The sequence below is a fragment of the Stylophora pistillata genome, chromosome 10, assembly GCF_964205215.1.
Source record: "Stylophora pistillata chromosome 10, jaStyPist1.2, whole genome shotgun sequence".
NCBI lineage: Eukaryota > Metazoa > Cnidaria > Anthozoa > Scleractinia > Pocilloporidae > Stylophora > Stylophora pistillata.
Genome location: NC_142528.1, coordinates 16,146,745 through 16,173,288, shown reverse-complemented (window position 1 = coordinate 16,173,288; position 26,544 = coordinate 16,146,745). Strand labels below are relative to the sequence as shown.

General features: G+C 38.4%; 1 protein-coding gene and 1 pseudogene across 8 annotated transcripts in view; one reads left to right on the top strand and one right to left on the bottom strand.

Moving 5' to 3' along the window:
• Positions 1–477: 477 nt before the first annotated feature.
• LOC111339552 (chromosome transmission fidelity protein 18 homolog) overlaps positions 478–26,544 on the bottom strand; it is a 28,082-nt gene continuing 2,015 nt past the window's right edge. For 2 of the 8 annotated variants that reach the window (XM_088735262.1, XM_088735263.1), the window contains exons 3-24: positions 25,016–25,329; positions 21,359–21,454; positions 21,055–21,107; positions 18,732–18,876; positions 17,481–17,660; positions 15,677–15,709; positions 15,126–15,223; positions 13,729–13,852; positions 13,414–13,459; positions 12,172–12,253; positions 10,052–10,145; positions 8,374–8,472; positions 7,383–7,683; positions 6,781–6,833; positions 6,336–6,506; positions 4,414–4,563; positions 3,268–3,398; positions 2,508–2,592; positions 2,069–2,127; positions 1,383–1,491; positions 962–1,013; positions 478–835 (exon numbers count right to left, since the gene is read on the bottom strand). In XM_088735262.1, the coding sequence (XP_088591388.1) occupies positions 720–835; positions 962–1,013; positions 1,383–1,491; positions 2,069–2,127; positions 2,508–2,592; positions 3,268–3,398; positions 4,414–4,563; positions 6,336–6,506; positions 6,781–6,833; positions 7,383–7,683; positions 8,374–8,472; positions 10,052–10,145; positions 12,172–12,253; positions 13,414–13,459; positions 13,729–13,852; positions 15,126–15,223; positions 15,677–15,709; positions 17,481–17,660; positions 18,732–18,876; positions 21,055–21,107; positions 21,359–21,454; positions 25,016–25,329 (2,591 nt within the window). In that variant the 3' untranslated portion in view covers positions 478–719. Of the gene's footprint in view, positions 836–961; positions 1,014–1,382; positions 1,492–2,068; positions 2,128–2,507; positions 2,593–3,267; positions 3,399–4,413; positions 4,564–6,335; positions 6,507–6,780; positions 6,834–7,382; positions 7,684–8,373; positions 8,473–10,051; positions 10,146–12,057; positions 12,146–12,171; positions 12,254–13,413; positions 13,460–13,728; positions 13,853–15,125; positions 15,224–15,676; positions 15,710–17,480; positions 17,661–18,731; positions 18,877–21,054; positions 21,108–21,358; positions 21,455–25,015; positions 25,330–26,544 lie in introns of those variants that run through there. The other 6 variants (XM_088735257.1, XM_088735258.1, XM_088735260.1 and 3 more) reach the window with 4 other exon arrangements.
• On the top strand, positions 22,836–24,484 carry LOC148721974 (uncharacterized; annotated as a pseudogene).

The window sequence follows — 26,544 nt, the reverse complement described above, 5'->3', positions numbered from 1 at the left end:
AGGATCGTGCACAAATACGTTTCCAGCCCTGTTCCCCCAAAGATCTTAACTTTGGCACGAGCCCTCGGGAAGGTATGACTCGTTATAAGTCTTCTCGTGGGCGGAAAAATGTACGTCCTGCTGGATGAATGCTTGCTCGCAGGCACGCGTATTCGTATTAAATGGTGGATTTCGCCACCGAAATCTCTGATCGGATTAGACATTTTCCATGCTTTACGATGTTCGAACAGGATAGTTGGCTGTATTCCAATGGGAAGAGGAAATGGAAATTTATACCAAACATTGTAGGTATCGAGAAAAAAAAAATAAAAATAAGGACCCCACAACTAAAACAAACTCATGTGTAAAATACTAAGGCACCCTTTCACATTTCATTTTTGTCCATCTTGAAAAAATGACGAACACAAAAACAACAACTTATTCAAGGAGACAGAAACAAACGCTGAAAAGCTAGATTATGAAATAACGAACTCCACACCAATGAGACATCTTTATTGCTTATTGTTGTCAGGAGTAGTTAAATTAAATTACAACAAGAATTTTATGGTGTTCAAATGACTGGGAAATATTCCCCCCCTTTTCATTTAGTACGGACAACGCTGAATCTTGCAGATTATTTCTCGTTGTATCCCTTTTTCAATTTGACAATTGTCATGCAAGATCATTCGGAGCGCTCTGATAAAAAAATTTGCTTGTCATCTGTTCGTAAGCTTTCCATTTCAGAAAAACTCCAGTACTTTGACACTTTTTCGAACAGCATTGCTGTATCCTTCATTAAATCGAAACCAAATAAGGCTTGGCTGTGATCGAACTGACTGCCAGTTGGTTTTGTCGTCTGGAAAAAAAAATGAACGAGAATGAAAATTGTCAGGCTTGAGTTGTCATAACATTATGCAAGTTAGAAAGAGTGCAAGCTTTCGATTTTAATTCCCAAAGCAGAATCAACCGTAGGTTTGCATACCTGTAACTTTAGGTTTAACCTTCACCGGGCGTCCAAAAAAGTCCAGCGCGGGCTGAAACATAAAGCCGAAGAGAAATTGAACAAAGCATAACCTGTTTCACTGCGACGAGATCATTTTGGTAAAAGTAAAAGGATTGTAACTGAACAAAGTCAGTCGATCGACCTGCTAGTCAGGTCAGTCTATGAATTCCACCTCTGTCCAACAACCAGGCGGTAAATCGAGATAATTTGGTTTTATCAACTGTGTTGATTGTCAACTAATCGTCAAAGTCAATCAGTGAGTCGGTCGATCCTTCAGTTCCTTTCCTACGTTCATCTTTCCATTGTTTGTCAGAGAGGGAATTAACAAACTGAATTTTTTTTTTCCTATCAAAAGTCTGTCAGCCCACCCGCAATGAATGTTCTGCAAAGATTCTTGTACCTTTGTCGCTCGTGGTTTCGCTTTACTGGTATCCAGAGACAAAACAACTACAGGCTTCTTTGGTTTTTCTTCTTCCTGTTTCTTGCAACCACTGGTATCATTGGGAGAACTATGTCGAGCGGAGAAAAAAATAAAATTATCTTCAACTGTTGTTAAGTATACACTTGACAGATAATTTTCTTTAGTGATGAGCTAAAGCTGAATTACAAATAAAAAAATCTTTTGTTCTGAAACCCAGAGAAATGGAAGCGCAAATTTTACGTTAAATTAAACAAACAAAGCGGTAGTAGTAGTGGTGATCTCTTGTAGCAGTTTGACTACTGAACTGTGGAATGGGAGTATAACATTAATAAGGAATTATCGAAAATTATTTGTACTCGTCAAGCGTGAAGTTGAGGACTTTCTTGCTGGTAATTTCACTCCAGTCTTGTTGAGGTCAGCTAGCATTTAGAAAAGATGGTTTGACATCCCCCTTTTCCTACTGAGATTTTCTCGCCACCAGCTCCCTCTCCTCCCACTCCCAATTCGAACAGCGCATGTGTGTTAACTGTATCGACACTCATGGTTAATCATACAGTCCTGACTTAACCACAGAAACGATGTTCAAGAAAGAAAAGAAAAAAACATTGGTGTTTTCATCTCTGGTATTATGAATGAGGTGATCAAAATAGATTCAAAATCCTTACCTTTCGTCCGCATGAGCTCTAAAAGCCCTCTCAGCTCTTCTCATTTTTTCCAACTCAATCTGCATCACAATAATTCCAAATACATTTAATTTAGTAAATTTTCTCAGATATTTCGGTTTATAAAGAAACAGTTGTACTTCAGCTGCCAAAGTGATGTTACAACAGCTTCTCCTCCAAAGAAATAACATTGGATGGACTGGACTTCCTTTGTCAGAAATACGTTAATAAAAATAGATAATGAAATGAAAATGTTGGTGGTTGACTGTGGACTCTCTTCATTGAAAACTGCGAGTAAGAATGACACACTGTGGTCCAGTAAAGGTTCTGGTTACCCAGTTCTTCCGAAACCCCTTAGGAGGACCAATTCATTGAGCTTTGCTTGATAGTAAAAAAGGAAAAAAAAAAAAAAAAAAGAGAAGTAGAGGGTTGTGTTGGTTACCTCTCTTGCTATGAGCTGCTTTATGGCATAAGTCAACTGTCTGTGCCGTGGTAATCCAGGAAATTTCACAGCTTCTTCTACGTTTCTGTAATACAAGAAAAAAAGTATTGCATGTTTTAACAGCGTAGAAGCACAATTGAAGAGGAAGTCAGAATCTTTATAACATTCACGGTCTCCTAGAGGTTGTGAAGGGAATTAACTGGGTAATATTCTACCCTGGGTTGAAGAAAATTGTTAACAGGAGGGCTACACACACAAATGGAGTAAAATTCAGTGTTAAGACTTCTTTACACAAATAACATGATTAGTTCTTATTAACCGAGCGGGAGGTCTGTATGGGAGAATCTTGACCGAGGTCGCCAGTACAGACCGAACGCAGTGAGGTCTGTACTAGCGACCGAGGTCAAGATTCTCCCATACAGACCGACCTAGCTCGGTTAATAAGATGTTTATTGTATGGCTGTGTCTTATATGCCAATTTTTCGTATTCTTTGTACCTTTTTTTTCTAGACCGGTCTAGATGTCGGCCTAGATGGGAAAATCTAGACCGCTTTCAATATTGATTTCAGCCAATCAAATTCGTGAATTCGGTAGTTCCCACTCCTTGTGAGACACAGCCATATAATAATGATAAAAAAGAACAGGTTCGCTTTTTTTATTCAGGAGAAAAAACCCGTCAAGCCCAAGATATGACTTCAATTAATTTGGCAATGAACATACAACGAACATTCAACATGAAAGGAGTTACACAGACACTTACGGATCCAAAACATAGGTGTATTGTCCATCGAAATTTCTCTCTTGGTGGAAAGTCAAATTGTAAGCTATCATGGTATTGATGAGCTCTGCTAATTGCTTTTTTTCACTTGCTGAAAACAGTTGAGTGTTTACCTAGAAAATGGACAACATGACTTAATAGATTTCTTGCGTAACTTGGTTGTATCAACTGAGTTGATAATGTTAATTGGCCACCATAGGCTGACGTTTCGTGGAGGCATGGTGGCCTCATGGTTAGTGTGCTCGACTCTGGATCGAATAGTCCGGGTTGTAGCCCCGGCCGGGACATTGTGTTGTGTTCTTAGGCGAGACACTTTACTCTCACAGTGCCTCTCTTCACCCAGGTGTATAAATGGGTACCGGCAATTTAATGATGGGGTTAACCCTGCGATGGACTAGCAACCCATTCAGGGGGGAGTAGAAATACTCCTAGTCGCTTCATGCCACAGAAACCGGAGTTAAGCACCGGCCTGATGGGCCACTAGGCTCGTAGACAGACTTTACTAGGCTGACGTTTCGCGTGTTAACCCTTCGTCAGAGCATCTTCCTAATAAATCATCAACTCAGTCGATAAGACCGAATTGTCTCCGGTTATACCCTTCACTGAAGTAGCACCATAGTTTTCTTTAGAAACTTATCCACCTTATTCACTTTATCCATACATAAATCTTGAAATGATCACAATGAGTGAGAAGACCATTTCACAAACTGCACCCTCAAATGGCCCCAAAATTATTCATTGGTTAGGGGGGTGGGGGGTGGGGGGGATAGAGTAGGGTAGGGAAAACAGAAAAAAATATTTGGCTTAATCTTTTCTACTAACAAGTCTCAGAATGTTTTTTAGATTTTGAAAAAAATCCTTAAAAACAGAGCCATTCTCTCATTTTGACTCCATGAATGTCTAATAACTTTCCCCAATTTTTTTTTTTCTCTGAGCCGTTTGAAGAACCTAAATGAAAGCAATTTGGTACTCATTGATGGAAAAAGACAAGTAACCAATCACACAAGGGTCTTAGGGAGCGTCATTAATAGGGATAACCTCTCACATTTCCTTTTATGTTTTTTATAAATAATAAAAATCATGATTTGATTCTACGAGAAGTGAAAAATACATGTAAAAAGTACTTACTGGTCTCAATGTGGGAGTGATAACTTCCAACATGAATGGAAACAAGTCCAGACAGGCTGTTCGTAGACTGATGTTTTTTCTAATATGCGGAGATGATTCATTCTTGATAGCATTTACAAGGTTCTTGGTCTTAGTTTCGTTAAGGTGGCTCTGAAATTAAGTAATTAACAGGTCAATGTCTTGTTACTGCTGCATACTGGGATGATCTCGAGAGAATGGAATTGAAAAGCTTGTTCAAAAATTTTACAATCAAACAGCTATAATAATGGAACAGGTGTCTGTTCTTAAGACATTTGCTGGAACATTGAAGTGTTTTCGAAGAATTTACATTTACATCACATCAAGTGCATCTAACATAATGCAGCACATTATTAACCTTTCAACTCCCAATATCTGATTGTTAATTCTCTTCTCTGGCTGCTACACGTTTCCTTGTGAATTCATTACAAGTATTTGATGTTAGATCAAGATATCAACTTCAAGACATCAACCTGATAAGTTTGAGTATATATTCTCATAAGCTGTCTGTTGGATAATGTATGAATATTTTATGGAGAAGTTACATGTTAATCACTTCTGAGAGTTACAGGATTGAACTCTTTCATTTTTAATCGAAACCCATAGCTATGTATTCTCTTTTCTCAAGGTTCAATACAACCAATTCTTTTACTTTACTTCTTAAAAGTTTCTTTCAACATGCATGCCTCAAAAAGACAAAATTTTTCAACTCTCACGATCTGATAGCCAACTCTCCCAACTAGTAACAAACATATGAAATACATATATATGAACTGCGGTTATGAAACGTATATGTGCACGATCCTTCGCAGTAAAGCACTATTTAAGCAATAGTGAAAATCAGACCTGAAAAAAATTCAGGCCTGTACGGGATTCGAACCACTGACCTCTGCGATACTAGTGCAGCGCTCTACGCAGTTCATATATATGTATTTCATATATATTTGTTGTTTGATGTATCATCTACGGGTTTATGTCGAATTAATTTGATGGCCTGCTCCCAGTTGGCTTGTTAGCTCAATTGGTAGAGCGCTGCACTAGTATCGCAGAGGTCAGTGGTTCGAATCCCATACAGGCCTGAATTTTTTTCAGGTCTGATTTTCACTATTGCTTAAATAGTGCTTTACTGCGAAGGATCGTGCACATATACGTTTCATAACCGCAGTTCATATATATGTATTTCATATGTTTGTTGTTTGATTTATCATCTACGGGTTTATGTCGAATTAATTTGATGGCCTGCTCCCAGTTGGCTTGTTAGCTCAATTGGTAGAGCGCTGCACTAGTATCGCAGAGGTCAGTGGTTTGAATCCCGTACAGGCCTGAATTTTTTTCAGGTCTGATTTTCACTATTGCTTAAATAGTGCTTTACTGCGAAGGATCGTGCACATATACGTCTCCCAACTACTGTCAATAAAGTTTATTGGTACTAGATCCAACTGTTCATTAGTTGATAATTTTCTTTATTTTTGTTCTATCTTTATATAGGTAAAGTCTGTTTACGAGCCTAGTGGCCCAATAGGCCGGTGCTTAACTCCGGTTTCTGTAACATGAAGCGACTAGGAGTATTTCTACTCCCCTCTGGATGGGATGCCAGTCCATCGCAGGGTTACCCCCAGCATTAAATTGCTGGTACCCATTTATACACCTGGGTGAAGAGAGGCACTGTGAGAGTAAAGTGTCTTGCCTAAGAACACAACACAATGTACTGGCCGGGGCTCAAACCAGGACCACTCGATCCAGAGTCGAGCACACTAACCATGAGGCCACTGCGCCTCCATGTTCTATCTTTATAACCTTGTTTTAAAAATGTCAGGAGAATTTCAGTATCTATACTTTCAGGACTTTCAGGAGTGTAAAGGCTAGCGTATGGTCATAATCAATGCTACACAGTCTGCTGTTACCTCATATTGACTGCTGGGATAGCTGAGCTTTGAGTATGATTGACTTGCACAAAACAGATGAAATGCCACTGATACAAAAGGACTGTATCCCTGAAGAATATAACTCTGCTGCCCTATCACAGCTTGCTCAATGAAATCAGAGAATTCCAGCCACTCAGTTCCACAAACAACCTGTCAAAAGTAACAAAGAGCATTACTACTCCAACAGCATACTACACCTGTCTAACAAAAGAGACTTTAAGTCCAGTACTGAAGTCTAGCATGTAAGCCGTATGTCAACTGCATTCACCATAACTCTGGTAGCCAATCAGAGAAGTGTGAACAAATTGTGTAGACTTCTTGGAGTTATTTCATTAATTATTTAAAATGCCCCTCCAATATTGTCCCTTTCATCATTTATTTGGCCACAGTTGAAAAAGTCAGTAAGTCAAATTGTTTCACCTACCACTTCAAAGCTGGGGTCTTTAAATTTCACTTGCAAATAATTCTCAAACAGTCCTGAATAATCACCAAAAATAATCCCTGGTTACCAAGTTTGTCTGTTGTATATCCAGTAACTAATGTTTGGGAATTAGATGATATTACATACATACATAAACATACATACATAAATTTTATTAAGGTGTCTTGAAATATCTAGCCAATGGGGTTAAGAACCCCTCTACTAATTGGGGACACAATTAATAACTTATCAACTATTTTCTATTACCAGGGATTATTTACATCATGTATACCAAAACGTCACACAAGGAATACAATAACTCCTCCAAAGCTCTCATTAGTTTGTCTGCCACAGTTAGAGACATCTACAATACCTCACAAGGACTTCACTCAGCATAGAATTTTACACTCTTTGACCAACCTTAGGGGGTATTATTCTAAATATCTGGTAGGGTAGAACCTACATTCATCAGGATGAGGGGAGACAAGAGTTCATTGCTTTCTAAGAGAAACACGTAGGGGGGAAGGGCAAAGGGAGAAAGGCTTCATATTTAAAACCTCCATGGGTCCACCCACCCTGATAGAAGGAATCCTACAGCAATCTACCTTGTGTCACTTTATCATACTGTCCATTTGACATAGCAGAATGAAGAACTGTGTGGAAACGACTTGCCAGTGATGTAATTCCTCTCTGCTCACCAACACTGCTGATATTTCCCTCTAACCCACCCCCTAAACTTTTGTGGTTTTCAGTGTCTGCAACATCTGCAAAACGACGACGTTTCGGTTTGGGAAGTTGGAAGATTTCTTGCCAGATTGAAAACAAACTGCGATGAGAATCCTTCAGACCAATGTCCATTGCCTGGACATGCTGTAATCCTACCCGTCCATGTCTTTTCTGAATGAACTGCAAAGAGAAGACATGAGCCTAACATGGTCTTGAATGGAAGAGAGGAAAGGGAAGTTAGGAGGTTGTGAGGTAATGCTGGGTGATAGCTGTGGGTGTTGTCCCTTTAGGAGGTGTAAAATAGGGATGTGGTACTCATGAGAGGGTTTTAACTACCTTTTCTACACCTAAGGCCCAGAAAAAAAATAATGGTTTTCCTCAGTAATTATACATATTGGTACAAATACAAAAAGGAGAAAAATAAAGCTTTCACTCACACACTCTTGTGCCCATGGTAAACTCAAGCATAATTTGAAAATTTTCACTCTTCTGGTTTGTTATTTTTTATGCAGGAACACTTCCACTTTGAGAGTAAAGGGCAAGACAGTGATATAATTATGTAACTTTGAGGCACAGTATAAGTCGTTTGAGTTGCATAGTACAAGCATAAATGCATTAACATCTTAACACTAAAATAAATATTTTATTGTTCTCCAGTTGGACTTTTTGCAAGTGTAAAACATTCCAAACAAGTTTCACTCTGGTGTTAACATCAGACTAAAACTGTTCGGAGAGTTTTACAATGCTTTCTCCAGAGAGCAGTCTAGGCTTTCATTTTTCACAATTCTTGGACTTGGGATGATTTAGTTACATGTAAAAAAATTCTTACAAAATATTTGCAGGTCAAACAAAAAATGTTTCATGTCTAACCTGGAGTGTGTTCAAACATGACCTGATGTCATTATCAGTTTTTTCACATAAAGATGTCAGTGTTGTCATGTCTGTGCTGACTGACTCTTGCCTTGATATCTATACACATGGAGAATATTCATTATTTTGGCATAAAACAAAATTCTTAAGTTTATTTTCTACTCTATGTTTCGTACACAAGGTCTGATTATGAGAAAAGTCAAGTCTACCAATCAAGTTAACCTTGACCTCATCTTCTTTGCTTTACTTACAGAAACTCCTTGCCTTCTAGACAATAAAATGTGATGATGATGCATATGTATACAGTGTGTTTGTAAATTAATATGCCCTAACCAACAAGTAGATTCCATATTGCCATTCTTCTGTTCAGTTATACAGTAGATCACAGATGACACCAAAATGTGCTAAGAATAAAAAAGTAGCACACGAGATGCAGCCTAGTACATAAATCTTATTAACCAAGCGCGAGGGCTGTACTGGGAGAATATCGGCCTGAAGTCTTGACAATACAGACCGAGCGCAGCGAGGTCCGTACCAAAAAAGACCGAGGGCCGATATTCTTCCAGTACGGTCCCGAGCAAGCTTGGTTAATAAGAGATTTATTATACGACTGAAGTTCAAAGGGACACAAGTGCGGTATCATTCAGGACCATTCAGGACAGTGCCCGAGAGAATATTGACGAATACTGAGAGAATATTGACCGGCAATAGAGCATTTTGATTGGTTGATTTTAGTTATTGGCCCTCTGACTGCCCGAGTCGTGTAATAAATCACTAATATTGTAATCACATTTTGCCATCTTTTACTGATCTATTACTGTGCAGACCCAAACATCTTCTATGCCTCTGTCCCCTAACAGATCTTAGTAAAAATTGATCAACACATAAATAATTTTAAATCTGTTTTCATTTCCTTGTAGTGTTATGAGATGTTAGTTACCAGGCTCCCAGCCTTTGTATATGGTGCTTCGTGTTGATGTAATAAATTAGTTGTTGTACAGGACAGCCATCTTGGATTACATTCACTGGCTTGCAGGCGATTTTGAGAACATAACATGTAGTTTTCAAATAGGTCATGAATAACCTACTTGCACTAGCTAAAGCTGTGGGAGAGTTCATGCTATTCATTAACTCTTTTATTTCTTAAACATGTATATAAATTCCTAGGAAGATACAAGAAATAAGAAGCTACATGTAAGTAATAACCAACAGTCACCTCTCTTTCGGAATACTGATGGTGATCTGAGAGCAGCCAAATTAGTGTAAAACACTTGATAAAGTTCCTTTCATGTAATCAGACATGATTAGTGAGCAAAAATGTTTGAGGGCTCTTGATTCTAACAAGATCCTCAAAGATTTTTGAAGAATATCAATAAATTTCCACAAGGATTTCTTAAAGATGAATCTCATGAGTGACTGAGACTGAAACAGAATTCTCCTAACAATTAGTTGATCCAATTTCAAATTCTCCTCACTGAAATCATAATTGAGTGGGAGAGTGGATCCTAGGAGTGAGAATATATTCTACTATCCACAGGACTACTACACATAATTTATAGTAGCGCTGTGAGATCCTTCATCATTTTAGGATGAATCACAAAGACCTGGTAAAGAATATTGAAAAATCCTTACAATCCTTAAGCAGATAGTTAGTCAAAAGTTTTCTATCCAGGATTACCTCTAAAAGACGAGTGGCAAGGCGACTGGGAATAGTGGGTGGAAATGTTACCACAAAGGCCACTTGACGTAACTGACGTAAAGCAGGTGCATATCTATGGCAAAACAGAGATTTTATTCACACTAGGTGGATCAATCAGGGTTTAACTGTTGAAAGAAAAGTATAATTCATGAGCTTAACACCACTAACTGATAAGAGATCATTGATAAGAGGCGTATGCCCGAAAATTAATACACAGCGCTTTATGAACAACTTTGTAAATAGGTTGATATTTAAGCTCCATTTATTGCAATGACATACTTTTTAATTCATATTAAGTATATAGATTTCTACTGTAGTTTTTCCGAATTCACTGTAACATAAATGATATGTAGTTTTATCTTATGATGGAATAAAGACTTTATTATTATTATTTAGAGATGAGTCAGCTTATAGTAGAGAGGAATGATTCAGTCTTGAGAAACCTATCCTGACAAATCTCTCTACTAATGCTCTAGTTTAGAGGACTTGGGAACTGAGATCACCAGGTTCCAAAATTGCCAAGGCAGCTAAAAGAACTTGAGGGAAACCCTGAGCATGCTGGAAAATACAGATTACAGAAGGACTTGACCAATCAGAAATAATCTACTTATTTACTGCACAGTATACAGTCATTACTATGCCCAGAAAAACCTCTTTTAAGGAGCATGTGTTTTAAAAAGTAAAGGAGGCCCTGTATGGCCCACTTCCATGATCCAAAAGCTAAATCTGCTAAGGATGACTATATACCAGTATTTGTCAACTGGAAAATGAAAGTCTGGTGCTACATCTTGGAAAAACTCAAATTACTTAAAAATTCTCATTACCCCTACAACTGTCAGTGCACTGGAATAACATTTGATTGGAGAATAGTCCATTTTACAGTTGTGCTTGGTTGCCAAGCCTTTGAATGGGAGTGAGGCTAGGGTTGACCTTGTTATGATACAAACCTTGCTGCCTTTCAAATGTAAATCACTTTGTTATCATGCTAAGTCGATACAAGTCTCTATCACAACAAGGTCACCTTCAGCCTCACTCTGAATCAAAGGCTTGGCAACTAAGTACACAACTGTAAAATAGCCTATTATCATGCAACATTTCCAACCTAAATGGAGCTTTCCTCAAAAGCTGATTTCAGTGGTCTTTGAATGTTTTTGGGCAGATAAGTGGACCCTTATAATTTTTGTTGGATGCAATAAAGCATCTCTGCTTTGAGTCATTGTTAAATTTTCTTATGTAGTGTGAATGGAAAACATTTTATATGGTCTCCAGCGAAGGCATCAAGCTCTTGCTCTGAGGGCCTTGGACACAGACAAATATTGTTTAAGTATCTAGGTACAGCACAGATGTATCCAACTCTGTAACAGGGGTCCTACTTTATACAAGACATGTAAACCACACCGAAGAAGTTTTAATCCCAGTAAATCAGATTAAAAATTCTCGGTGAGGTCTACAATGCCTTTTTTGAGACCAAACTCCAGGCATCAGCTTCTCACTGTGATGTAAAGATAGCTATTAAAAGTATTCCTTGCTCAAGGTCATGATGTACAGACCTCACCACACTGGGTCCGTACCTCATGAGCGAGAGGCAATTACATTCCCCTCTAGCATGACCAAACTCAGCAAGTCAATAGGCATTTAATTAGACAACCACCAGGCGTTGAAAATTTCAACCTAAATAGGATTCAATACATGGGCAAATGCAGCCACACCAGTGCAAAAAAACTTCTACAATTAAAACTTTCCCTTTATTTTAAGTCAGAACAAGATACTCCCAAATTCTTGAAAAATGTGACAATTTTTCTCATTTCTGTTTTTCTTAAGTTTGTGCAACAAAGCAATGCAAGGGCAGCACGGCCACATGGCTTTTTCCAGACTGGTTCACATCAACCTGTCCTGCTCTGCACACTTCAACTTTCACTATCATGGTTTACTATGAGATTGCATGAGTGGGGCTGGATGGGTTGTATGATAATCTATCTTATTACCCTTGCTTCATTCCAGTTCTGAAAAATAAGCCTCCACAATTTCCAAGGAAGTTAAGGTTGAGAGAATCTTGTTTGCTGCAGGTTAAATCTAAGGAAAATGTTTGTTCAACTTACTGATCATTACAGATACATATAATTGGCCGTGACAATGGCCCAGTTTTCTTCTTCTTTTTCCCTTTTTGACTGGGATCAGTATCTGTAAAGATAAATACTTTACAATGACCTCTACCATGCTGAGTACATGTAAGTAGATAGACCAGTTGCTCAGTGAGTCTGTTACAGGAAGGTTACACCTTAAATGGATTACAAATGAATTGACTAAGCCCATCAAAACAGACTTGGGACACTTCTGAAAAATAAATGAAAATAACTCTAAAATACTACAACTTCAAGTAAATGATCCACGACACAAAACATGCTTCAGGTACAAAAACATATTAAGTGATACTATGAATCCTCCCAGGATAATTCATTGAGACAATTTGAATTTAACGGGCAGAAAACTTACAAAATTCTTTCTTGTTACAAGGATCTCATTTAAAGCTGAAGTAAGTAAAGTAAAAGACTACTTAAAACAAACTTGCTCCGTCAACTACACATAAGCTGATCTCCACAACTGACGCTGAATTTTTAATCTAAATATTGTAACTACATTTAAAACTTTATAAAAATATCTGTTGCAGCAAAACGCGCAATGTCTTCATTGCCGCGGTGATTTGGACCAGGAGGTTCCGGATGACCACGCTAGCGAGACTGTATTGATGTTTTTTTTTCTGAGAAAGGTTTTGAATTAAATGTAAGTTAAGTTTCCTAAGGTTAATAGTGTTCAAGGACTCCATTTCAATGGTTTAAAAGGACTATCGAAGGCGTTATATCACAGTTAAGACACAGATGTGAGTTTTTCCTATTTATTTCAGAGATTTGTTTCTTGTTTATCGCACATTCGTACTCGCTTTGTAATGTTAGGTTCTGTTGTTTTCTTGTAGTTTCCGTTACCACTCTATTTACCGCTTTATTCATCACTCTATTCATTGTTTCTATATTCACTAACCACAAAGGAAGCCAACAAAAGTAACCATTGCTGTGCGTAAACGAACTCTGTGATTCTTTCAATAAACTAAGTTGTATGTTTTTATTGTACGACGTGTGGACAATTGAAAGGCATCAGTGTAGTAGCTCTGCTGCTACAATATCAAAAGAAATTAACAATCACATGAATCTAAGAAAATGAGAAAGTGCAAGTGTTAATTTTGGTTTTAAATAATGGTAATAATTCACAGAATCAAAAGTCAATGTTTATGGAGTCATAAAAGCAATGAGGGAAAAATGCCCTACTGTAAAAAAATAGCTAAGTACCTGAATCCTTTTGCTTGACAACTGATAACAAGACATTTACAGCTGGCTGTTGTAAGAGGTGCAGAGAACAATCTCATTTAACAGGTGAAAATACCAGATATCAATATTGAGTTTCATTTTGTATATAGGACTTTGCTAAAGTTAAAATATAAATATATACAACCATTTAATAAAATTAAATGTTATCAAGTGTTATTGACATCTTGGCCAATGCATTGGCCAACACATTGGTAGAATTGGATTCTTTACCTTTTCCCAAATATCTGTAAATAAGGCAAAGAAAGTACAGTAGAAAACTTGAGAATTCATACTTACTGCTGGTGCTCCATCAATTTCATCAATTACTAAACAATTTGGCTTTTCATTGACTCCAAGCACAGATTTCATCTGTGTAGATGCTTCAAGAGTATTCCTGAAAACTTCTGGGGAGCGATCATCACTAAAACAGAACAATTACACAAACATTTTTCCATATATCCTCAAGCGTTGCTTGGTACATACTTTTAATCTTAAAGAGCCTTTCTCTGCCCAAGAACATAAATGGGTGTAAAAAAACCTGTCTGGGGAGTCTGTAAAATGCTGAGCAGAGGTGAGGAGGAGGGTTAACAAAAACGGACTAGTATAACTAAACCTTCCTGCCACCAAAACTTAGGGAAAGTGAAGTATACTATGCTTTTGGGGCAGTGAAGTACTATGCTTAAAGACTTATAAGTAACCACGTTCCTGAAACCTTCACACTACTGGTAGAGTTGGTACACTTTGGAGCTGTGAAAATTCCATGACTTATAGCAAGACTTATTGAAAAAATTTTACAACCTTAGTTTAGCAAGTGTACTGACTGATTTATTCTAAATGGCACAAAAATTTGCATAAATGTCACATAAGATGCAGGGTAAACAAATGTGTCTGCAAAAGTAGATCTTGCAAAGTGCACTGACCTTTACTCATGCAGAAATTAAATCTTAATCTTGACTGAGTCTTATAGGTTCACTTTTCAACTTTGGATTTACATTAATGTTCTGCACTCATAGAAAGCTTGCTAATTTTCCATGACTTTCCATGATTTTCCACAAGCCAAACTTATAGATTTGACTGCCTTCCAGGCCTGGAAAACGAACTAAACAACTCCATGACTTTCTAGGTTTTCCAGGATGCATAAGAACACTGTACAGGTACATGTTAAATAGCATATCTATACTAAATTTTAAAAATGTAATTTAAGAGTGAGGGGCTGTTTTTCCCATAGTGTTCCCCTGAAAATTCACCAGATCAAAATACAGTGACCTCAGTTATCCCCCTCCAAATAAGTTCAGTGAGTAATGACAGAACATCAGTCAGGGTTCATACACTTTTTCAGGCCAAAGACTCAAGGACTTTTCAAGGACTTTTCAAGGACTTTCCAGGACCCTACTTAGAAATTTCAAGGACTTTTTGTGATGACAATTTTACCTCAAAACCAAGAAAAATGTTTCTGTTAACATCTATGTTATGGGTTTACCGATGGTGCAAAACAAAAGCAGGTATTTTTCGATGTTGTTCAATAAAAAATTAAGGACTTTCAAGGCCTTGAAATCGGCCTCCTGAAATTCAAGGGTTTTCAAGGGTTTTCAAGGGTTTTCAAGGGTTTTCAAGACGCGTACAAACCCTGATCAATGCTTTCCATTTGCACTTAAGTTGCATAGCACTTGAATTGCTGGTTGCAACTACCTTACCTTGCATTCATCTCAACCACATTGTATCCCGCATGACGTGCAATGACATGAGACAGAGTTGTTTTGCCAAGTCCTGGAGGACCACATAACAATGCAACCTACATGTAAAATGCAAATCTGTTCTTTCTTTGATTGCCTCTTTAGAAAAGATTGTCACAGTTAGGTAACTGTTATCATTTGTCACATGGTCACTCAAGATGATTATAGAACGAGGCCAGCCAGTTAACACTCTAGCAGTCATTCCGGTCATCCTCGGTGTAAAAACCTGACGAGGTTTTCTTTGTTTCATGAGGTACTGTTTTGCTGTACGCTATTGTTTAAAACGTTTTGTTGTCTTTGTTTTATGTCACTCGTGAGCTTCACAGGTTTTTACACCAAGGATGAGCCAGTCATTCAGTAATAACAACCCCTACATTAATTATGCTATATTGAAAAACATTTAATAAGAAAAGGGGAAACAGACTGTTCTGATTATAGCACAGGTCTTCCATAGGTGAGATAATGAAATTACTACCTTATGAAACAATATTATTTTATATACATTTTCATACCTTATGGACAGGCCGACCAGAAGCATCAACTTGCTAAGAAAGAAAATAATTATGTTGTGAGCAAGAGTTTGTATCTCCAACTGTCCTTTGGCAAATTAAAATGAAAAAAATATTTAAATATCACACATATCCGTTATCAATACATAGCAAACTCTAACTGAAGAAAATAAAAAAAAAGGTTTTGCAGATATCAAAGCAAAAGCCCGAGCAATTGTGGATTACACTTCTTCAAAATGAACACATTTTGGTTCCAGTGAATTGTTAACAATTTTATCAGTTATTTTAACAATACATACAGAGAAGGTTAAAATTCATTTGGCATGGAATTTCATGGGCTTTTATTAATCAATTTTGAGCTTGCATCAAGACATAGTAGTAAAAGCTGTTTGCAGTTAGTGGTAAACATCTGTCAGTGCTTCTGCATCAAGAAAACTCTAAATTTCTTAAAGTGTCTATACAGCCAACAGGGTTTTTATAGTTTTGGTATGTATTTAACATGTAAAAAAAGTATTCTTAAATAAAAACTGGATTCTGACGAGTCTTCGCCCTGAAATCAAGCTTTAAACTTCCCACTTTGGCCACGCTCATTGAAGGTGACCATGAGTCGGGGCAAAAAAGAGATTGGGTTCAGAATGGGTCGTGACATCAAGTCAGGAATGTGCCAAATCCCGCCAGTGGTTCATTTCACTGTCTTTTTTTTTAAGTAAGGTAAAAAGTTTTTGGCGACATAAATATGCCCGATAGATGTGTTCCAAAAGTACTGTGTTTGTCAAGCAAAGTAACAACACGACAACAACAACAAGAACAACTTTATTCACCCTTATTCTTGGGAAGGTTAAATTAACATCAAATAAAATTAAAAATTAAGAGGGTGCTGGCTTCCTAAAATAACTAGAAGGTTAACAAGGCTAGGAAGCCAAATTAGATAGAATGAATTACAATATTAAGGTTAGGACACACACACACACACACACACACAGAATTAAACTAAAAACAATTATGAATAAACAAAATTTACAAGTCATGGGGAAAAAAAAAAGAAATATATATATGTATATATCATAAATGAAATCCTAAACAATTATAATAAAGGAAAAAAGCGTAGAGCAACAAATAAATCACAGTAATAGCTAGGAAAAAACTGATTACTCTGGTGAATGCAAAAAGCCGGGGTGACATTAACATTGGCATAGTAATTCCATTTTTAATTTTTTTTTTTTAATTTACTGAAAGTGGTTGACTTTGAATCTTGCCCAAGAGAGTTCCATACCTTTGGTCCTTGAAAGCAAATATTAAAAATTCCATAGTTTGTTCTACCTCGAGGCAGGTAATAAGATTGATTTGCTGCACTTCATGTATTGTAGTTATGGATACTAAGTACTTAATTAAAGAAGCCACCAAAATAGGAAGGTAATAACTTGTTATGACATTTATACATTAAATAGTGCAACATGAAATGTAACAAGATCAGAGAGCTTCATAATTACCACGCTCAAGACACTCAAGATGCTCCTGGAGTGATGTCACTCATCACCAATCTTTCCTTTTGTGGTCAACTTCATTGGGCATGGCCGAAGCGGGAACTTTTAAGCTCGATTTTAGGGTGAAGAGGCGTCAGAATCAATTTTTTTTTGAGAATACTTTTTTACAGGTTAAAGAGATGCCAAAACAATAAAAACCCTGTTGGCTATATAGACACTGTAATGAGAATCAATCCCAAATCAAACAATTTACAAAATTAAAATGATGCCATATCATTGAATGTTTTCCCCCGTGTAACAATATCATCATTGCAGGTACTCACATTCCAGTCAGCTTCATCTTGAATTCCTATAAACTGTTGTTTCTTGTTGTTTTTTACAGAATTAAAAGTCTTTTGTCTTGTCGCCTGGTCGCCTTTCAGCTTGCCTTCCTTGCCATGCCCTCTTCCAAACACAGTTTTATCCCAAAGTTTTAACCACTTTAAAAGTGTTCTGTTTATAGCCTGGAAAGGAATAAAGAAAAAAAAACTAAGATATTCATATGATAAGCTTAAATATACAAGTATTATTATAGTACACTATGATCTATTGGAAGAAAGACCCATAGATATAAAAGACAGAGATTACATGTTGCCATGCAGTTGAGTAATAGTAGATTCCAAAACATGTGAGATTATGGTCAGAATGAATTCCTTATGAATGAATTCCTTATTTATATTGCACCCTTTCTATACAATAGTCAAAGGTGCAGTACCCCCCATCAATTTGATAGAGACTACACAAAGATAGACCACAACAGCGAGCACTACGTGCCCTACTCTTTTCGAACAGTGTGTGGGTTCTTTAACGTCCCAAAAGTTTTTTTTTATCACATACAAGGGCTTGTGAGACGGGACCTCCATTTACCGTCCCTATCCGAGAAGACTAGAAAGTCTAACCATTTGCAGATATTACTACAAAGGCAGCACTTTCTTCTCAGTTATTTAAAGCCCTGAGCGTTGGTCCGGCTGGATTTGAACTCACGACCTCCCGCACAACAGTCCAGCACTCTACAAATTGAGCTAACCAGGAGGCGGTTAGAGAACAACACACTTACCTACCCCTTGTGTACCACTTCTTTGTTCTTACATATACCACATTTTTACATCATCTGGGATTTATTGCTGATTTATTGGTTAAACAGATTGATCGGGTAGATGCTGTTAAATTAATATAATTTTATTATTGGTACTCATTATTCCAGGCATGAAACCCAGAAAAATCTGCATCCCCTCTGAGATTTTAATCCCAGACCTTGAGAATTTGTGGTCAAATTCTCTAACACTAAGATATCTCATCGGTGAGCACCTGCCAGCAGTGTCAAAAGAATTGTTTGTGTTAATGCTTTACCCAGATCTTTGAAATTGGCAGGTTCTAGCAGTATCCAGGAATTCTTGTCTTATATTGAGTTGCACATTGCCCAATTTACCACTGAGTTCTCTGCAGCTTAGTGTAAGAGCATCATGATGTGAAATCCCAAGGTCTTGAGTTAAGTTTTCAATGACTAATATTATTTAATAATTAACAGTACTTACATCATCACTGAGCAATTCTGTGAAAAATTGTGGAGTATACTTTTCAACCCAGAGGGAATGTTGTAAAATGTTGTGGTCATTATCAAGTCTACTGGGTTCTTCCAACTCAACTTCCTCAATGTTGGAGTTACCATCATCAAGCATTCTGTGGTTTAATATAAACAAGAATACACATCATCAGGAATGTATCTTGTATATGTACAGTAGGAGCAGCACACTTGGCAAACAATAGCTTGAGGAAAATTAACTGCATTATCAAGAACATTTCTATCATTTTTAGTTAATCTTTTAAATTTTTATATAAAAATAAAATGTCAACAAAACACAATGCTAATTGGATTTTGTTTTTCGAACTATCTATTATTCTGCAGTAAATGGTTTGAACCCGGGGGTAACATGTGAAGGTGTAGTCTGATCGTCCGGGTGAGTGTAGTCCTGAGAAGGACTGTTGTCGGTGGTAGTGACTGACGTTTCGACAACCTGTGCGGAAGTCATTATCAGAGTCAAGTGACTGACTGTTGTCAGTAAGCGGTATCGTTTGTCGGCAAGTCGAAAGGCGAGCCTCGATTGAGGTGCTCGGTACCACAGCCACCGAAACTCTACGGTTTGCCGAAACTACACAAACCTGGTTTCCCGATGTGACCTATTGTTTCTTTCTGTGGCTCTCCCACATACCAACTATCCAAGTACCTGACGACAATACTACAACCACTAACCGACAAATCCAGACATAAACTACAATCCACTGAAGACTTCATTAACGCTACCAAGACTGTTCAGATACCTGACGACTACAAACTAGTGTCATTTGATGTGAAATCACTGTTCACAAGTATTTCACTTCAATTGGCATTACAATGCACTGAGATTGCAATCCGACAATCTACCGACCCACTACCGCCACCGACAGACGACATTATGGACTTGCTAAACATTTGCCTAACGTCTACTTACTTTCAGTACAACGGTAAACACTACAAACAGTTACACGGCACTGCCATGGGGTCTCCAGTTTCTGTTGTTATAGCAGAAATTGTGATGCAGAACATCGAGGAACGCGCCCTTTCGACTTGCCGACAAACGATACCGCTTTGGTTACGTTACGTTGACGACACCTTCACCGCCGTTCCACACGACAAAATTGATGCATTCCACCGCCACCTTAATGAACAAAACACTGACATACAGTTTACCAGAGAAGTCGAAGAAAATGGCAAACTTCCTTTTCTAGACTGCCTGGTAAGCCACAACGACAACTCATTACGGACGACAGTTTACAGGAAACCGACACACACCGACAGATTACTAGACGAGTCATCCTACAACCCTACATCACACAAAGCCACAACTATCAGAACTCTAACACGACGCGCACAACTAGTATGCGACTCGACAGACAGCTTATGCGACGAGAACAAATACCTTCACTGTGTTTTTACGAAGAACAACTACAACAACGACTTCATCCGACAAAACACTCACCGACCCACTACCACTACCGAAACAAACGACACAGCAACCCCTACCACTACAGTAACCATACCGTACATAAAAGGCATGTCTGAAAACATCTTGCGCATCTTACTACCCTTCAATATGCACGTTGCCCACAAACCCATCACCACACTACATCAGTTACTAACCAACGTTAAAGACAAAGACAAACCGAGGAACAGACAGGGAACGATTTATAAGATCAATTGTTCCGACTGCCAAGCCTCCTACATCGGTGAGACTGGCAGAAACCTCACAACAAGACTGACTGCACACAGACGGGTGACGAGGAAAGGTGATGTAAGCAATCACATTGCTGAACACCATCGACTTACCAACCACAACATTGACTGGGACTCTGCGCAATGCCTAACCTACAGCACTGACTATTTTCAACGACTGACTCTGGAAAGCTGGTTTACTAACTTAGAACAGACTCCCCTAAACAGATGTCAACAACTACCCGCTCCATACAAACGACTCATTCATGACATAAACATCACAAACGACCGAAAAAGAACGACCTAACTTTACCGACAGATCCAAAGAGACCAATCACGACCGACTTAAGTCACTTGAGTCTTACAGCCAATAACATCACGGCAAAACCAACCGATCATTTCACACGAACTGGAATAAGAACATTCTACTGACAACAATCATTCACTTGACTCTGATGATGACTTCCGCACAGGTTGTCGAAACATCAGTCACTACCACCGACAACAGTCCTTCTCAGGACTACACTCACCCGGACGATCAGACTACACCTTCATACCTATTATTCTGTAATAAATCTATCAGTTACCATAATTATTGAATGTACTACCTCTGTAAAGAATCTGTTAACTTTTCTGATTCCTCAATTGTCCTTCTCCTTCTCTGATGGAGCAAATGAGAAGGTTAAAAATCACTGTGGTATGTTATGGAAAACTCTCAGGATCAAAGTTCCAATTTCATTACATACCTTAGGCAGACAATACATTCTCTTGAAATTTACGGGGAAAAAAATCACAGAAAGTCACTTCCAATCTATTTCCCAGTCTAAAATCAATACTGTCCTCTTGAAGGATATAAATATTCACTAAAAGTGTAAGATTTGTTATTCCTGTCTCAATATGAAACTTACATACCTCTTCCTCCACACTTTCACGCAGCACAGAAAATGGTACTGACAACAGCTGTAGTGAATTTCCTGTTCCTCTTCTAGAGAGTTTTCTTTTCAATCCCTAGATTGAGAGAGCAAAAGGTGTTCTTTCTGTTTAAAGGAAAAATAGCTTGTGATCCACTGGATATCAAGTTTCAGAATTGATCTTTATCACCTTCTCAGCCTTTTTAAAGTATCCACAAAGTTTCTTGTAAAAAAAATTAATGACTGTGTATGCGTATACCAGTCAAACTTTTCCTAACATTCATTCATGAATGTTAAAACTGTATAAACCAGTGTTTACCACAGAGTTCTTCATCACTTCAAGAAAAACAGGTAAAATAAATTTTCAATACGGTAGAGCAATACTTTTACCAGTTGAATTTTCACAAATTATAAGGGGTACCACACATTGTAAATTTTACCTGTTACTATCCAAAAAGGAAAACAATTTTAACACTCATTAGCCTTAAGTCTTGAGGATGTATGTTATGATCCAATAGAGAATACAGTCAAAAACTGGAATTCTTGTTTGCACAACTCACAAGGGCACTTAACAGCTGTAATAGTGCCACAAGAAATTAGAGCAATATGTAGCTAGAGGAGGACATTTTAGAGTGGCCACACATATTTAACTCAGACAGTTCTGGTCAAATGTACCTATCCAGGCCTTAATAGGGACTAGTATGTTTTACAGTTCAGCTGCACTGGGATGTGCAGTCATGCACACTAACCATAAAAGCACTACTAGTCTCCTATAGATGGCTTTTCAAAGCTTTAGGGGACATGCAACTCTTAGCAGATCCTGCTGTTGTTTTTTGTCTCTGGGATTCTACCATGTTTCCCCTAACATTTGTATCTCACCTATCACTACCTCTTAGGCACCTCTCAAAGGCTCACTTACCACTTTACGCTGTAACATCAGTTTTCTTTGTACTTCTCTATAAATTTTCTTTAGCATGGTCAATTAAACCCCTATCATCCAAGCTCATGGGAACTGGTCTGGATAATTGAGGGACTGGATAATTGAAAATATGAATATAAATGTTCCTAGAGAATGGGAACTGAGAGGCAAAGTTTGGATAATTGGTAACTCTGGATAATCGAGGTACAATAATCACAGTTTTGATTGTACTGACAAGGAAATTCATTCAACAATGAAAGCTTGTTAGGTTGGCAATTATTTCCTGTTTTCCCATGATCTTAACCAGCAGTATAACTGTTATTATTAAAAACTAGATCATTAAATAATGCAATTCAAGACTTTTTATTGGCTTAGCCATTATGGCATATCAGCCAATATACCAAAATCTACAGATATAGTAAGCATAAGTGTCACCTTAAAATTAAAAGGGAACTAAAAATTTAATAAAATTTAATAATTTAGTTCTGTCCCACTAGAAAGACTAAAATCCAGAGGTAGGCTGCCCAAACACTATCACCCGCTGTTGATTAGAGAAAAAATGTTACAATCTACTGTTTGCAGAATCCTTCCAAAGGACATTGCTCAATCTGTAAGTCCTTCAGGCTCGAGACTAGCACACCTATATGGGCTACCAAAAACCCATAAGGAGAAGTTAACCGTACATCCCATTCTATCAGCAATGAGCACCTATAACTACGTACTGGCCAAGTGGCTTGATGACAAGCTCAAACCGCTGTCTTTGAATCAACACACCATTACTAACATCTTTGATTTCATAAATGAAGTGCGAGAACTGAAAATCAACAAAGGTCATATCTTGGTATCGTATGACATGTCATCTCTATTTACCAATGTACCGTTAGACAAAACAATTGCGATTCTGACCGAGAAAGCCTTCAGGGACAACTGGTTTAACTCTACGTACAATCTGAATATCTCCAAAGAAGACCTTACTGATCTGTTGAACGTGTCCACCACGGGTCAGTTGTTCCAGTTCAGTGGTGCCCTATACGAACAAACTGATGGAGTGGCCATAGGGTCCCCACTCGGGCCTTTACTAGCTAACGTGTTTATGTCATTGTTGGAAGAAAGGCTCGTGCTCAAAGGTAAACTGCCTGATTATTATCGCAGATATGTTGATGACTCTCACTATAATGCCCAACATTACTACAGCTATGGATTTCCTACACACCCTGAACCACACCCATCCCTCTGTCAGCTTTACAATGGAAATCGAAAAAGATGGCATGCTGCCCTTTCTTGGCACTCAGCTCCTGAACCGTGCACCCCAAATTGAGACGAAAGTTTATGTCAAGTCTACTAATACTGGTTTACTTGTCCACTACCAGAGTTACGTTGACAACAGGTACAAACGGAACTTATTAACAACTATGCTCGATCGAGCATACCGTTTGTCCTCTTCATGGCTTTATTTTTCTGAGGAGTGTGAGCGCTTGAAGAATTTATTCTCACGTTTGGACTACCCTCACCACCTTATCAACTCTGCCATTAACACCTTTATTAACTCGAGAATTGCTGACCGGCAGCCATTGCAGGCATTGGGAAGATTGGCGAAAAATTATGTAACCCGAGTAGTCATACCCTTCAAAGACCAAGACTCCGCTAACATTGTTAAGACACAGTTGAAAGACCTTAGCATTAAGCTCCAAACCACAATCCAGCCCATATTTGTCAATCAGAAAATTGGCCAAGACCTTAAAGAATGTGAAACCAAACCACAGCTGGTTAATCAACAGTGCCTAGTGTACCAATTCAAACGTAACCTGTGCGATACAGGGAGCTATGTTGGTTACACACGTGGGCATTTATATGCCAGCCTGGATAGCCATAAGAGCACATCATCTTCAGTACGCAAGCACTACAACAACGACCACGCAGGTGCTGTCCCTGAGGACCTTCTTAGCTGTTTCAAAGTTCTCAAGAAGTGCATGAACAAATTCGATTGTCTTGTAAACGAGATGCTTTACATCAAACAATAAACACCGAGTTTGAATGTGCAAATGGATTCTATCCCTGCTAAAGTATTTGTGTAGCTACCTCCCCTATGCAAATTAGTTGTAACTCTTGAACTCGCATTTGTTAATTTTATTTTCATTTGTACCCTTGATAATGGCGTCATGAAGTCGCCGAAACGTCGGGATATTATATCGTTCGTTTTTACCTGTCTATGTATTACTAAATCTTTGTTAATAATAATTTAATTCAACGTTTTTAATAAAACAATTGTTCCACTCGTGCTTATTGGATATGAGATGATTATCGCCAACTCGGCGCTATGCGCCTCGTTGGCTATCTATCATCTCATATCTAACGCGCGCTCGTGGAATAATTGTTAATTAGTATATACACAATCCGTGATCTTGGAATTTCAAGCAATCTGATTGGTTCACTATCTTAGGCTAATCAACAATGTACACCTCCGAGTGAGTGGACAATGTGAAAAACAAAATAGTGGGCATAAACTCACGTTTTGCTAAAGTTTCAGAAGCAGAAATTGCCTTGAAATGGCTTCCTTTTAATTTTGTCGAAATCACTTTGTGTGTATATACTATGACAATTATTCTTTTCAATCTCATTGAATAGTGGCTTTCGGGAATATTTACCTCGCCACTTCGCGGCTTGGTAAATATTTAGCCACTATTCACCTCAATTTCAAAGAATTATTGTTGAGTAGAAATTAGATGTTAGACTGCATACCTTGGATTCTAACCCATCAGATTTCTCCTCTCTATCATGCCTAATTGACAAGTAAAGCCTTTGCCCATCTGTTCTTGTTATGGGAACTGATTCACAGCTCATAGGGGGTCTACGGAACACCTTCCTTCTCTCTGGCTTTGTTGAAGGGATTTCAGCTAACCTTCTGTCAATGCTGGTCACAGTTTGAGACTGGTTTGAACTTGGTTGTAGCTGTCTGAGGGGACTTTGCATACTGGGACTTAGAAGATGATAATCTGCATCACGACTACCACCATTTTTGCTCTGACTGAGGCGAGCCTTCTTTTCACAGGGAGCTAAAAAGATAAGTTAAACGAATTCCTGGGTAAGCTGTATAAGCAAGACAACTACACTGTAAATAAGATAAGTTTGTGTCACCACTCCTCTGCTCAATGTTTCAGTTGATATAAGCCCTGGGATTGCAAAATCCTACAAGGGGTTTGAGTATAGCTTATGGGAGGTACCAAAACAAAAACAATGCTATGAAACAGGCTAAAAATAAAATGTGCCTAACCCTTTGGTGTCTAATCTTACAGTGGATCTCTAATAAGATTGTGTACTCTTATCAATCCTTTACTACACAGTTACTAGGTAAATACTGTCTGGATATAACTTCAAAAACATTAGGCTATTGAAATAACAAAAAGGATTGTGTAGAAACATCACAAGATACTTATTCAAACCATGCTTGTTGTATGTAGAATACAAACAATGATGACCAAAATGGTGGCAGATTAGGGTGGTGTTATGGGATCTCTGATTTTTTCTGGGTTTTTAGGAGTAAGTAGGGCCATAAAGGAGCATGCCTCACAAGGTCCTTACTTTGTGACCAAGTCATATAATGACAAGATAGTGCAGATTGAGCCACTTATGGCTGGCTGGTACCCATTCATGCTCATGGGTAGAGACAGATCCCTAGTCAGAGTCCTCAAGTCACAAAAAAATAGCAGGATAGGACAACCTAGGACCAGGAGAGGGGGGTGGGGGAAAAAGAGGGGAAACAAATAGCAGGATAGGAAAACATAGGACCAGGAGAGGGGGGTGAGGGAAAACAAATAACAGGATAGGACAACCTAGGATCAGGAGAGGGGGGTGGGGGAAAAAGAGGGGAAACAAATAGCAGGATAGGACAACCTAGGACCAGGAGAGGGGGGATGAGGGAAAAAGACGGGAAACAAATAGCAGGATAGGACAACCTAGGACCAGGAGAGGGGGTGGGGGAAAAAGAGGGGAAACAAATAGCAGGATAGGACAACCTCGGACCAGGAGAGGGGGGTGAGGGAAAAAGAGGGGAAACAAATACCAGGATAGGAGAACCTAGGACCAGGAGAGGGGGGTGAGGGAAAAAGAGGGGAAACAAATAGCAGGATAGGACAACCTAGGACCAGGAGAGGGGGTGGGCGAAAAAGAGGGGAAACAAATAGCAGGATAGGACAACCTAGGACCAGGAGAGGGGGGTGGGGGAAAAAGAGGGGAAACAAATAGCAGGATAGGAGAACCTAGGACCAGGA